At 32.4% G+C, this 13,197-nt stretch overlaps 1 protein-coding gene across 3 annotated transcripts; it reads right to left on the bottom strand.

Moving 5' to 3' along the window:
- Positions 1-1,018: 1,018 nt before the first annotated feature.
- LOC134724919 (uncharacterized) lies at positions 1,019-12,911 on the bottom strand. Of its 3 annotated transcripts, none has more exons than XM_063588276.1 (7): positions 12,847-12,911; positions 9,294-9,506; positions 7,766-7,995; positions 6,554-6,695; positions 5,461-5,601; positions 3,479-3,889; positions 1,019-1,657 (listed from the first exon to the last, which is right to left on the bottom strand). In XM_063588276.1, exons 2-7 carry the CDS (start codon positions 9,502-9,504, stop codon positions 1,353-1,355), a joined length of 1,440 nt encoding a protein of 479 aa, XP_063444346.1. In that variant the 5' UTR covers positions 9,505-9,506; positions 12,847-12,911; the 3' UTR covers positions 1,019-1,352. The 3 variants fall into 3 exon arrangements, with proteins under 3 accessions (XP_063444346.1, XP_063444348.1, XP_063444347.1); XM_063588278.1 differs by having other exon boundaries at positions 5,461-5,595; XM_063588277.1 differs by having other exon boundaries at positions 12,826-12,873.
- Between the last annotated feature and the right edge of the window lie 286 nt (positions 12,912-13,197).

Genomic DNA, 13,197 nt, shown 5'->3' with positions numbered 1-13,197 from the left:
TGGCCATGTAAATTAACCTGAATATGAAGTAAAATGCCACAAGTTCTTATCACATTTGATAAACCTTAAAGCCTACTCCTAATATACATGATTTAGAACACAAGAATGGTTAAACAAAATAATGAAAAGTATCAGATGCAGATACAGATAACGATCTTCAATAGGAGATCCTTTTTTTTTTAAGTCATGGAACTTTATGCTTATATCATTCTTGTGCCCTCACTGACATGTGTTGTGGCTGGTAGAGGAAGAAGAAATATTTTTTTTTGCAATTTTTATGCCAAAAATGATATTTTTCTGATTGAAAGAGGCTCATCAAGTGTTTACATCTGCCTTTTTCCCCTATAAATCATGAAGAAAACAAGAATGTGTGCATAGTACCGGTACACAGATGCCCCACTAGCAATATTTTTTTATGTTCAATGGACTGTGAAATTGGGGTAAAAATTCTTATTTGGCATTAAAATTAGAAAGATTATATTATAGGGAACATATGTATTAAGTTTCAAGTTGATTGGACTTCAACTTCATCAAAAACTACCTTGACCAAAAACTTTAACCTGAAGTGGGACAGAAGGATGAACGGATGAATGAATGAACAGCAAATGGATGCACAGACTGAAAAACAAAATGCCCCTAGATGGGGCATACCAATCACATACAAACAGATGTATAGGTTTTCACTTGAAGGAGAACCAAGAGCTTTTAATGCAGATGTAGAATTTTCTGTAGATTCAAAAAAAAAAATTAAAATATGATAGACTGAGATGTATTATTTTTTTCATTTCACTGAAAGGATAACATACAGTTCTTTATTTCAAGATTAAGAATCGGATTATCATTTTGGTTGGAACTTCTTATTAATAAAATAATAAAAGCCTGTTACTATCTTAATCTAATCCTTTCATACCCGTAGCCAGGTGGGTTTGGGGGGTTTGAATGAACCCCCCTTGAAAACAAATAAGCACTGATAAAGTCAATGTTCTGTTCAAATTGTGACTGTTATTAATAAGTTAAAGACGAGTTTGTGAGTCCAACGAACCCCCCTTGGAAATTCCTGGCTACGGGCCTGCCTTTGATGATTTGAATGTCTGATAGATTATAAAATTCCTCTTATATGATAGGTTTACTTAATGGTAAATATTTAAAGGAGTCTGATGATACTCTGATCACCACAAGTCAACTTTATATGCATTGACTCATTGGATATAAAATTTAAATGGAAATGATGTGGTTTGAAAGATTTTATCTAAAGTTCCCAATAATCTACTTACAAATAAAACCAGCCAGATTTACCAGTGAGTATTTAAACCAACTAAATATCAAATATAGAACAACAAAAATTATCACTATTAAGATCTTTTGAAGAGTTTCAAAAATGAAAATGTTCTTTTTGATTGCTTTTTTGTAAAAAATACTTGTTCTGTTAGACAATGAATGATGCAACCGGGAGAAAACTGTCCTTCTAAATGTTTTGTATTACTCTTTTCTCCAGGGCTATATGTTTCCAAACTCATACAGGTTAAAATCTCTGTCAAAATATTTAGGAAGTCGATTTTCTGAAACTTTTCCAGATCTTTTGTATAAACCTTTAGCTGCTGGTAAAGCTTGTTGAGTAACCAACTACCAGCTGCAGGGCTTCGAACAGCAAAATTTCCTGAAATAATAAATTTTATACAAAGTAAAAATAGGCTATTTTAAAAACAAGATTGTTGATGATGACACATTGGTGGAAGAGGTTTTGGTCTCTAGCTGCTTATACAGTCCTTCCATTTCATTATATTTTCAAATTGGTGGTTTACATTAATATCTCTAACATTCATCTATCATGTCTATAGTACACAGGATGTTGAAAAGGTTGACATTCATTTAACGCAAATACCTTAGGTAAATGATGGTAACTATATATATATAAAACTGTTGTACTGTCAGGCGCGTAGCTGCCTTTACGCAAAAAATCATTTGCTTGCACATGTTTTTCACAAAAAAAAAAATCAAAAAAAATCCTGAAATTGAATTTCGGATAGTCTTTAGTCTTTCCGGATTATCGTGTCTGGCGGTGTCTGTACTTGCAACTACAATCACAACAAAAAGTTTAACCCCGGTTAATTTCAAGGCAGATGGCGAATTTGGGGGTGGGGCGAACAGGTGGTTAACCCTTGGATTTGACAACGTATCAAGTTTTAGCTTAAAATCATCAATATTGTCTTTATTCTCGCTACACTCTGTGATTATTTTTTTTATTTGATAGAATAATGCCCCTTTCAAATCCAAGAACCGCGCCTAAAGGTAAAAATAGATTTGAACTGTGCAGTATATCTGAGGTAGTTAATGCACACCTTTGCTGTGCATTATCCACATTATAGCACAGTAAGAACAAAGAGATTTTACTCTTGCCATGTGTTAATTTCATTTAACTGTTTAAGTGAATTCCAAGAGGAAATGTTTTTTCCTGAAGTCCAAGTTGGGGAGGCATAATTGTATGAGGAACACATGAAAACTTGCAAAGAAACATGACTTTGGTTGATTGATTCTTGGTGGTTTACTTCACTTTCAGTAATATTGTTTTATCATGGAGGCCAGTTTTTATTGTTTGAGGAAGCTGACATAGTTTGAGAGAACCACTACCCTTCTGGAATTTGGAAATCCTAGTCAACTGAATTTGATACAGAAATTTATTAAAATATACAGAATGAGCTGTGTCACTTCATATAAACAAAATTTTTATTTTGGACCCTTTTGACACCAATTTGGACCAACTTGAAAACTGGCCCCATAATCAAAAATCTAAATGCATGTTTAGATTCAGCATATCAATAAACCCCAAGAATTCAATCTTTATTAAGTTCAAACTAAGTTTAAGTTTGGACCCTAGGGACCTCATGTAGACCAAATTTTAAAATGGGGACTAAATTTCAAAAACTTAATACATGGTTAAATTAAGCATATTAAAGAACCACAAGAATTCAAGAATAAAACCCTACTGAAATTGGTCAAGAAATAAGCTATTTATACCAAGTATAAGAAAAGTATTGTTTTGGCACCTAAATTCCTAAACAGTTTGGGCCACAACCCCCAAAATTAATCCCAATCTCCCTTTTTTAGAATGGAACCTTGTGGTACAATTTCAGAAAAATCCATACACTTACACACAAGTTACTGTCTGGAAACAAGAAAATATACTTATTTTGACCCTTTTTGGGTCCCTTGTTTCTAAACAGTTGGAACCATCACCCCAAAAACCAATTCCAATCTTCTTTTTGTGGTTTCAAACCTTGTGTTTAAATTTCATAGAGATCCATTCACTTAAACTAAAGTTATTATCTGGAAATTAAGTGTCTTTCGATGCCGCTGCGCTGATGGCAATGTGATACCAATATACGAACGCAAAATTTGTTTACGGTCACATAAAAACTGACAATGAATAAGCAGACTGGAAAACATAAAGTCCATAAATGATGCATAAAAATATACAAACCTGATGTTGAAGCAAACATAATGAGTGTATCTTCTGGGCAGGGTACTACTGTAACCATGGGAACAACATAATCAACTCTCCTCACAGAAGGTTTAGAACCTTTGGCATCTACTTCGTCATTTGATGGTTGACTGTCATTTTTTGTTAACAACTTTTTATCATAAAGTTGTAACGAAGACTTGTCACATGCTGATGGTTTTGTTTTATCTATAGAAACAATTTGCTGATCTGTTTTAACATTCACAGGCACATCTATCTTGGGAAAACCACTAGCTACACAGACACTAACACTGTCCTCATCTGGCATTATTCCTTTAGCATCCACTTCCTCTCTTTTTTTTCTCTGTATCCTCTTTTCAGATTCTAATCTCTGTTTTGGATGACTTTCTTTTGACAAATCTGCAGCAACTTCTATTTAATATTAATAGAATACAATTACTTAAAATTTGAAAAGGATTTTTAGAGACCTTGTATCTTACCTGTTATATTTAATTTTAACTTCTAAACACTAACTGATTGATTGATTGGTGTTTTATGCCACATTTAACAATATTGTGCTATTCCATGGGGGTCAGTTTTTATTGGAGGACAAAGCCAAAGAAAAAATCCATTTATCTATAAAATACAATAAATAAGAGAAATATATTTTCAAATTTTATAAAAAAGCTTCTGCCAAAGTTTCTTAAAAAAAAACTTTGATACAAATGAAAAAGATTCACATATGCATATATATAACTAACAAGAGTGCACACACTGAAATTGATAGTATGTTGATAGTCATAATAATAAAGCTTTATTACTACTGTCACATAAACTTAACATAAACCAAGAAAACTAAACATTGACCTTTGAACCATGAAAATGAGGTCAAGGTCAGATGAACCATACCAGGTAGGCATGTACAGCTAACAATTCTTCCATACAACAAATAAAATTGACTTATTGCTTATAGTTTAAGAAAAACAGAACAAAACACAAAAGCTTAACACTGAGCATGCGCAATCAACCGTAAAAAATGAGGTCAAGGTAAAAAAAAAACTGCGCGACTGACATGTAGATCATGAAATATTTCTATACACCAAATATAGTTGACCTATTGCATATAGTATTAGAAAAAAAGGTCAAAACTCAAAAACCTAACTTTGACCACTGAACCATGAAAATGAGGTCAAGGTCATATGACACCTGCCAGGTAGACCTGTACACCTTACAACCATTCCATACAAAAAATATAGAAGACCTATTGCATACAGCATAAGAAAAACAGACCAAAACACAAAAACGTAACTCTAACCACTGAACCATGAAAATGAGGTCAAGGTCAGATGACACCTGCCAGCTGGACATGTACACCTTACAGTGCTTCTATACACCGAATATACTAGACCTATTGCTTATAGTATCTCAGATATGGACTTGACCACCAAAACTTAACCTTGTTCACTGATCCATGAAATGAGGTTGAGGTCAAGTGAAAACTGTCTGACAGGCAAGAGGACCTTGCAAGCTATGCACATACCAAATATAGTCATCCTATTACTTATAATAAGAGAGAATTTAACATTACAAAAAATCTTAACTTTTTTTTCAAGTAGTCACTGAACCATGAAAATGAGGTCAAGGACATTGGACATGTGACTGACAGAAACTTCGTAACATGAGGCATCCATATACAAAGTATGAAGCATCCAGGTCTCCCACATTCTAAAATATAAAGCTTTCAAGAAGTGAGCTAACACTGCTGCCGCCGCCGCTGCCACTGGATCACTATCCCTATGTCGAGCTTTCTGCGACAAAAGTCGCAGGCTCGACAAAAATTAGGACACAGTTTTGAGAAGAAGCAACCGTTAACCCCAATGTTGTCTCATATCTGTGACTATATCCAAAGTGGTGACATTAGTTGTTGCCATCACTGCCAGACACAGCTAGGTGTGACCTGCTTTGAATTTTGTCACAGTGTGATAAAATTGTTTTATACATACTTTGCAATTTGGCTCTCAACTCTGCAAAGTCTTCATCATCATCTGTATCTGATGTCTGTACGTCTTCCTCATATACTTCACTGTCATCTGATACATCAAATGTTCCATCTTCAGAATCTTGCTTCTCAATTGTATCTGGTTCTAAAAACAAAATTAAATGACAGTTGTGTAAAAGAAAGGCGAAAGAAACCCATTCAAACTCATAAGTTAAAAATAAACTGAAACTGCCATGGCAAAAAAAGACTAACAGGCAAACCACAGTACACAAAAAAACAACATAGAAAACTAATCACTGAGTATCTGAATAGAGTCAGAGAAGAGAGATAATCCATACAAGACTATTTGCCAATGCTAATGCAATCAGAGATCCATTTGCACAAGTTTTTTACTTTGTGAGGGTCAAAACTATTTCATTGATAATAATTATTAAAAAAAAGGTAGGGGAAAGAATAAATTCATCTATGTAATTTTTGTAATCTATAAGTTGTAAATCTTTGAATTACAATTTTTGAATTAATTTTTTTTTTAACTATTAGTCTTAAATCTTTGAATTACAATTATTGTACTAAATTTTAAAAAAAAATATATTAAAAACTGAAAGAAAAAAACAGACCATTTTGTCTGCTACCATCTAATGGACCTTAAAACAAAAATAACATAAATTTGTCAAATCAAACTGTCAATAAGAATGGAAGAAACATAACCATATCCCTTCTGTGCAACACACAAGGGACAAAAAGCCTTAAGATTGGCAGGAAAAGTAGTGTGTTTGTGTTCTTATCTAAGATGATTGAGTTGCCAAAACCTTTAAATGAACTCAAACTAAGGCAAAAGTAATTTTATTTTCATGGGTACCAATTTTCCTGGTTTGAGGAAAACTTGCATAATGTGGATTTTTAATTTAGTGGTTTTTGTATAGTCTGCATACATTCCTTTGGAAATTTGTTATTCATTGAACATTTTATATTGAAATCATGATTCCCCATTATTCATGAAATCTACAAAAATTGGTATCCAACAAATTTTAATGAATCCACAGTATATTTTAAATTACAATGCTGTGACTAAAAGAACATTATTCTTCATTATTTACCCTGAACTGAACCATCTACCATATGTTTGCCTTTTGTCTTCTTTTTCTTCTTTTTCTCCATGTTTTCCTCTGATGTGATTCCAACCTCCATTCCTTTATCCATTCCTTCAGAACTGCCTCGATATCTTCCTATTCTGCATGCCTGTAACAGAAAATAACATGAGGTTATTATATTGAACTTTGGTCAAAAGTTAATAGATATATATGTTGTTTAATTGCTACCCACACAGACACTTATACTTAAACTCACTCATTCAAAATGTCAAACCTGTACTTTGAATATGCAATAATGAATAAAAAAAAAATACAATCAGTGTATTACAATGTACATTTTTTTCTCTTAAGGAGGCTGGCATGTACAAAAATTTCAGAAAAAAAATAAATATTTGTTTTCTCTTCACAAATTTTATTTATTACACTATTAGTTATTATTACCTTATGATATGGCACAAAAATCAACCAAAAAATATTTATTGCACCATTAGTTATTACCTTATGATATGGCACAAAAAGTTCTTTATTTATTTCGATATTACCTCTATTTCTCCTATTAGTTCAACTGAAAAAAAGGACATTAACAAAAATGTATGCTTCTTTCGGGGGCAGATTGAGAGATTAAATAAATGGTGACCCCATTTTTTATTTCATTTTCTATTAAGTATATGATAAAGTTCATTTATAAAAAACTATAGCAAAATCCTAGATTACAATTTTTTTTTATTTAAAACCCTTAAATTCCATCTTCAATAAACCATAGTATAAAACAAGAGGCTCTCAAGAGCCTGAATCGGTCACCTGTTATTTAGTTTTTTTTAAGGATGTACTTAGGTAAGGTTTGTAATGTTTGTCCAATTTTCAGACTCCTTGGTTTTTGAATTTACAAAATCTTTAACTCATACTTAAAACATTTTATTTCATATTAATATAATTGTCTTTTGTTGGTAAAATAAATTACATACAATAAATACTATGGATTAATTGTTATTCCTGGATTTTGTTGGTATACAGTATACATTGATATATAGGTGATTAAATACTTTAGTGTTCAAAATTCTTATAAACTTGAAAGTTGAATAAAGTATGATTCAAAACTGCATCAAATATCAATGAAAAATACCAACAAAATTGAACATGTCAAATGCATCCACATTAGTTAGATTTGGTTATAGTGGTTTCAGTACAAATAATCTATTTAATAAATAGGAAAAAAACCTGAATAAAGAAAAATTTGGGTTTGCCTTGTAAACCTTCACAGTTTTCTTCCTCAAATTTTTCCACAAAATCACTTGTACTCATTTCTTTCCCATCAACCCCCACAATCATATGTTCCCTGTCATGTGATCGACTGTGGACACCAGTGTCCTTCTGTGCCTCCACACCATGTGATGCCACAACACAAATAAAGCAATCAGATTCCCTGTGTTCTTTCTCCATTCCAGCCACTGAAAAATAATATTTTCTTAATTTTTTTTAAAGTCATAAGAAACCTCAAATTAAAAAAAAATATGCATATGTTTTTTTATAACTAAATGGATAGTTTTCATTATACAACTAATGTACATATACTTTTTTTCTGAGGAAAATTCTTTAATTTGTCCACATTTAGAAGAAGTTTACTTATTTTTAATTGCTTGCTTCCTGGAAGCAATTCGCCGAAATATTTTCCGTATGCATAGTGACCCGAGCGTAACCCTCCTCGTAAAAATCTGATGATCGCAATACTCATGGATCTGTCATTAAAATAAACAAATATCTAATTATACAAGTTAAACACGTGCTCAATACCCATGCTTTTTGTGATTTGTTTACTATAAGGTGACAATAGGTAAAGCTCGGCTTCAAAACACAAATTTAATGAGCAGCCATATTTGTTAAATTAAACAAACAGAGAGAAAAAAAATGACAATTATATGATATATTTGCAAAAATAATGATTAAATGGACTATGTTTATGATATATACATGCATTGGTTCAAGAATTGGATAAACATTATTTTTCACCACTCACTCGTTTCATATGACTTTAAAAAAAAAGATAGGTCCCCTCCCATCACACACAGTGTCTTAAAATCAAACATAAACCTCACCAGGCCACTGCATCAGTGTTTTTTTTTATCATGATGACAGATCATGAATACATAGGTTTCAAATGATCTTATTAAAGCTGCCTTTGTCAACATTTTGGAGGGATACACACTTGATTTTCTTGTTTGACCAACTACTGTGGATTCATTATTATTCGTTGGATAACAATTTTCGTGGATTTCGTGGGCACAGTCAAACCACAAAATTAAATATTCAACGAATGATAATTTTTCTGAAGGTTTGTATGCAGACTTCAGCAAAACCACGAAATTAAATATCCATGAATATGCAAGTTTTTCTTAATCCACGAAAATTGGCACCCTCGAAAATAAATGAATCCACAGTAAATTGAAACATGATGTACCAAAAAGTCTGATAAGACTGAAGAGATCTTAATCACAATGTTCTGGTTGAAAGTTTCACTCGGAAAAAGCTCAGCACATTATTCTAACATCAATCATGCATGTCAAGCTGACCAGTTTCTGTTCTTATTTTATAAGCCTGCTTGTTTAGCAGAGAAGTAGAAATGTTCCAGGCAGTCTTTGGTTTGACCTACATGTAGTCAGGGATGCAACACACTACCTCCATGAGACAGTTTATCAATATACTATGATTTTGTTGTTAGACTGTGATTGTTCACTCTAGCCTTACAAACCTTCATCAGCTAATTGCAACATTTCTTTTGCCGTTTGATCTCTGAAGGAGCACACTTTGAAGCCCATTGTTTTAAAGATTTTCTTCATCCTTTTATAATCCCTATTATCACCAGGTCTATCCTTATATTCAGAGGACCTCAAGAAATATTCATTATGGATCAGTAAGGCAATTCCTCTCTCCTTATGATTGAAATTATAGCAACCTTCCATTCCTATGAGAAAAGAAAATGTCATTGATTAATAGGGCATAAACAAACATGTACATTAATATATATATAGGATAAGCTCTTATTGTTGAATTTGAAAATAAGATATGTGTGGTTGCACCGTGAACAATCTCTTGAAATTGTATTTCAGTACACAGTATACGTGTGTGATTTAATAATGTCAACCTTGCAAGTTTCAAGTGGATGAAATTGATCAATCTAGATTGCAATCCAGTCTTATTGGACTTTCATATTTGTGTATTATACAAATCCTAAACACGAACATAAAAAATGTTGATAAAAATATTGAAGAAAAACTCAAGCTGAACATTTTCAAAATTCTCCAGTAATGATACAAGGTAACTCTTCTGCATTTTACTCCAAATAATTATGACATCTTGGAGGCTATTTTCAATTATTGCTTTGAGCCAGTTTGAGGCCTTCCTGCTGCATCAAAGTAATATAAAATAGCCTTTCAAGGCGTAGTTAAGTTACACTTGTATGCAAATTGTTTGCCATTACTTAAGATAAGGGTATAACACAAGTTCCAAATTTGACATCACAATTTAAAACATGTGTTGCCATGATTAAAAAGTGATTGTTGCTTGACATCAGAAGGTTAATCTGAGTCATTTGAAGACAAAATTCAACTGAATACCAAAATTTTTAAATATGTTTATTAAATGGGCTATTAATTTATGGTTTTTGATTGAGTTAAGCCTGCCAATTGATATTTTATCGTGTGTTTTTCTATGTTGTGATGTTATGCTATTGATTCAGAAAAGGGAGAAGGTTTGGTACCATTAAAATGTTTAATCCCGCTGCAAATGTTTGCATTGTCCTAAGTCATGTAAGTCAGGAATCTGATGTACAGTGGTTGTTGTTTGTTTATGTAATTTATATGTGTTTCTGGTTTCTCTTTTTTTATATAGATTAGATCATTGGTTTTCCCGTTTGGATGGTTTTACACTAGTAATTTTGGGGCCCTTTATAGCTTTTTGTTTGGTGTGAGCCAAGGCTCTGTGTTGAAAGCCGTACATTGACCTATAATGGTTTACTTTTTTAAATTGTTATTTGGATGGAGAGTTGTCTCACTGGCACTCACACCACATCTTCCTATATCTAGTCACATATGTCTCAGGTTTGCATATATATGGTCAACTTAGATTTTGTGGTTTAAAGAACAGGCATGCAATTATCTCAGAATTAAAATTTCCGGTACCATATTAAGAGGGTAGGAATTCTCTTTACTGTCAGGCGTCAATCGGTGGTTTTCGGCTACTGGTGGAATCAAATTGTATTGGTTTATATTTTATCTTGATTCATCAAAATATCCATATTGTGATTCGTCAGAGATCTCAAATAATTCACCTTTACCCTTATTTTTGGAAAGAATTTAATGTGATTCATCAAAATCAGTCTATTATTTTATCCTTGTAAAGGAAGGGTACATTTTATTATCATGCACAAAAAACTACTGTTAATGTCAATTGGCAGTTTAATTTTCCGTTATTCGTCATGAAGGTGACCCCATTACAACCCACTCTTAACATAAAGTATATAGGGGAAAAAAACTTCTGAGACAAGTGAGATAGACCAATTGAGGTATAATGGTCCGAGACCACAATTTTCGTCCCTTGATTTTCGTTGTTCACGAATATAGTCCCTAGTGTTGACAATGGGTTACTTGCCATTAATTTTTATGCCCCTTCCAAATTTATTTCTCCATGTTTAATGCCTCAAATTGCAAGTAGGGGGTGATATTACACTCAAAAAATTTGGGTCCAGAATTTTAAAGGAAAGTAGTGATTTGGTCCAGCTGAAAAAGGTTAAAAATTAGCACTTCGGAAGCTGTCAAAAGATTTCAAGACGCCATAAACAAAAAAATTGTCCATATTTTGAGGTAGAGCCAATGAAGTTTTCTATAATTTTGATATAATTTGTCCCAAAAGTAGTACAACACACTGTAAAAATTTCTTTGAGAAATCGCAGGTGGGATTTTTTTTATTTTCATTTATGTTCTAAAAGAAATGCACTACGAAATAATTGTGGTCTGGGACCTAATGCAGTTTTAATCATGGTGACATGTAATTGTGTCTAACTTCCTGTGCTGTGTTTTCTGTAAATGAGATTTATACCTCAATTGAAGTATGTTCAATTAAGTCTGCATCAGTTACAACTTTAAGATTTGTTAATCAAAATTGACAGGAATAGACTGCAACACAAAAATAATAATGATGTGTTATTTTTTAAGTTACAATAATACATGTTATAAATTGCAGCATGAAGTGTCAGAATCAATTGCATATCATGATCAACTTATGGTCATCAAACAGATATAGGAAGATGTGGTGTGAGTGCCAATGAGACAACTCTCCATCCAAATAACAATTTATAAAAGTAAAACCATTATAGGTCAATGTACGGCCTTCAACACGAAGCCTTGGCTCACACTGAACAAAAGCTATAAAGGGCCCCAAAATTAGTAGTGTAAAACCATTCAAACGAGAAAAAAACAGTCTAATCTATATAAAAAACAAGATGAGAAACATGTATAAATTACATAAACACAAGACAACTACTGTACATCAAAGCATGTTATGGAAAATGCAAAAGATATCCCAATATTTCTTGAAAATTTGGGGATAAATCTGCATAATACCTCAATTACTGAATTAGTGTATGGGGGATTATACCTGAATTGCAAAATGAATTGAGGCTTGATGTAAAATCCACCAATGCACCTTATTGCTGTTTGGAAATCTGTCGTTATAAAACCCGTCCTGCTTGACCTGAAAATCTGTCAGGTTTGAACTTTGGACGTCATACAACAATCACTTTTCCATTGTGGCATCAGATATTTCTAATTTGACATTGAATTTTTTATTATATTTACAGGAACTTTTGTGATGGCCGATAATCATGGTAATGGCAGACAAATAGTTATAAGATGTATTAATTTTAGGTTATTGCTTAGTCCATATTTAACTATGACAACTTGCCAGGCTATTTAAAAAATGTTCTAGGATCCCAGAAAAAAAATACCTTACAAGACATCATAATTATTTGCCATTTGAACTAGTTATTCCTGACCTGTGTAAACATGGTAAAAGCATGTCAACCACATGCACTTATTTCTATCCATGGAAGACACATTATCAACGTATATTTATATATAATTATACGTTGATAGTGGGTCTTCCCATGGATAGAAACAAGTGTCTGTGATGTCAACACTTATTATAAGACGCAGATACGGGATGCATTTCTTTAAATCACAATCATAATTTCTCCGCTATGTTAAAGCAGTATTCAAATATCAAACCAAGACAGAATGAAGACTGACCAAGTTCATCCAGTTATTTTCTCAGAAAAGACAAACGCAAAATGAAAGTAGAATGTAAGGGTAAGAACAAATCAGGAGTAACCGCGAAAATGCGGAATCTTGTACATGGTGAAATTCATTTAAAAAAATATTAATGTGGATTTTTTTTTATTTTTTTTTTATTTTATTTTTATTTATTTTTTATTTTTTTATTTTTTTTTAGTACCGACCGTGCACGGGCTGTATAGCCGGTCAAAGTCGTTAAAAACTTCCATTTGTGTTTTTTTTTGTGTAAAGGGAAAATGGAATCTTTTTTTAAAACATTCAACAGCTAATTATTTTTTTTTATATCTTATAAACCACCAAGTAATA

The sequence above is a fragment of the Mytilus trossulus genome, chromosome 7 (assembly GCF_036588685.1).
Source record: "Mytilus trossulus isolate FHL-02 chromosome 7, PNRI_Mtr1.1.1.hap1, whole genome shotgun sequence".
Classification (NCBI taxonomy): domain Eukaryota; kingdom Metazoa; phylum Mollusca; class Bivalvia; order Mytilida; family Mytilidae; genus Mytilus; species Mytilus trossulus.
Note: the sequence above shows the minus strand (reverse complement) of the source record. Positions and strands in the feature narration are given on the sequence as shown.

Excerpts from the sequence above, each read along its gene's own strand:
- LOC134724919 (XM_063588276.1), bottom strand. The coding sequence starts at position 9,504 with ATGGAAGGTTGCTATAATTTCAATCATAAGGAGAGAGGAATTGCCTTA. Across the intron at positions 3,890-5,460 it reads GTTGAGAGCCAAATTGCAAA|AAGTTGCTGCAGATTTGTCA; the intron begins GTATGTATAAAA and ends AATATTAAATAG. Across the intron at positions 1,658-3,478 it reads TATGTTTGCTTCAACATCAG|GAAATTTTGCTGTTCGAAGC; the intron begins GTTTGTATATTT and ends TTATTATTTCAG.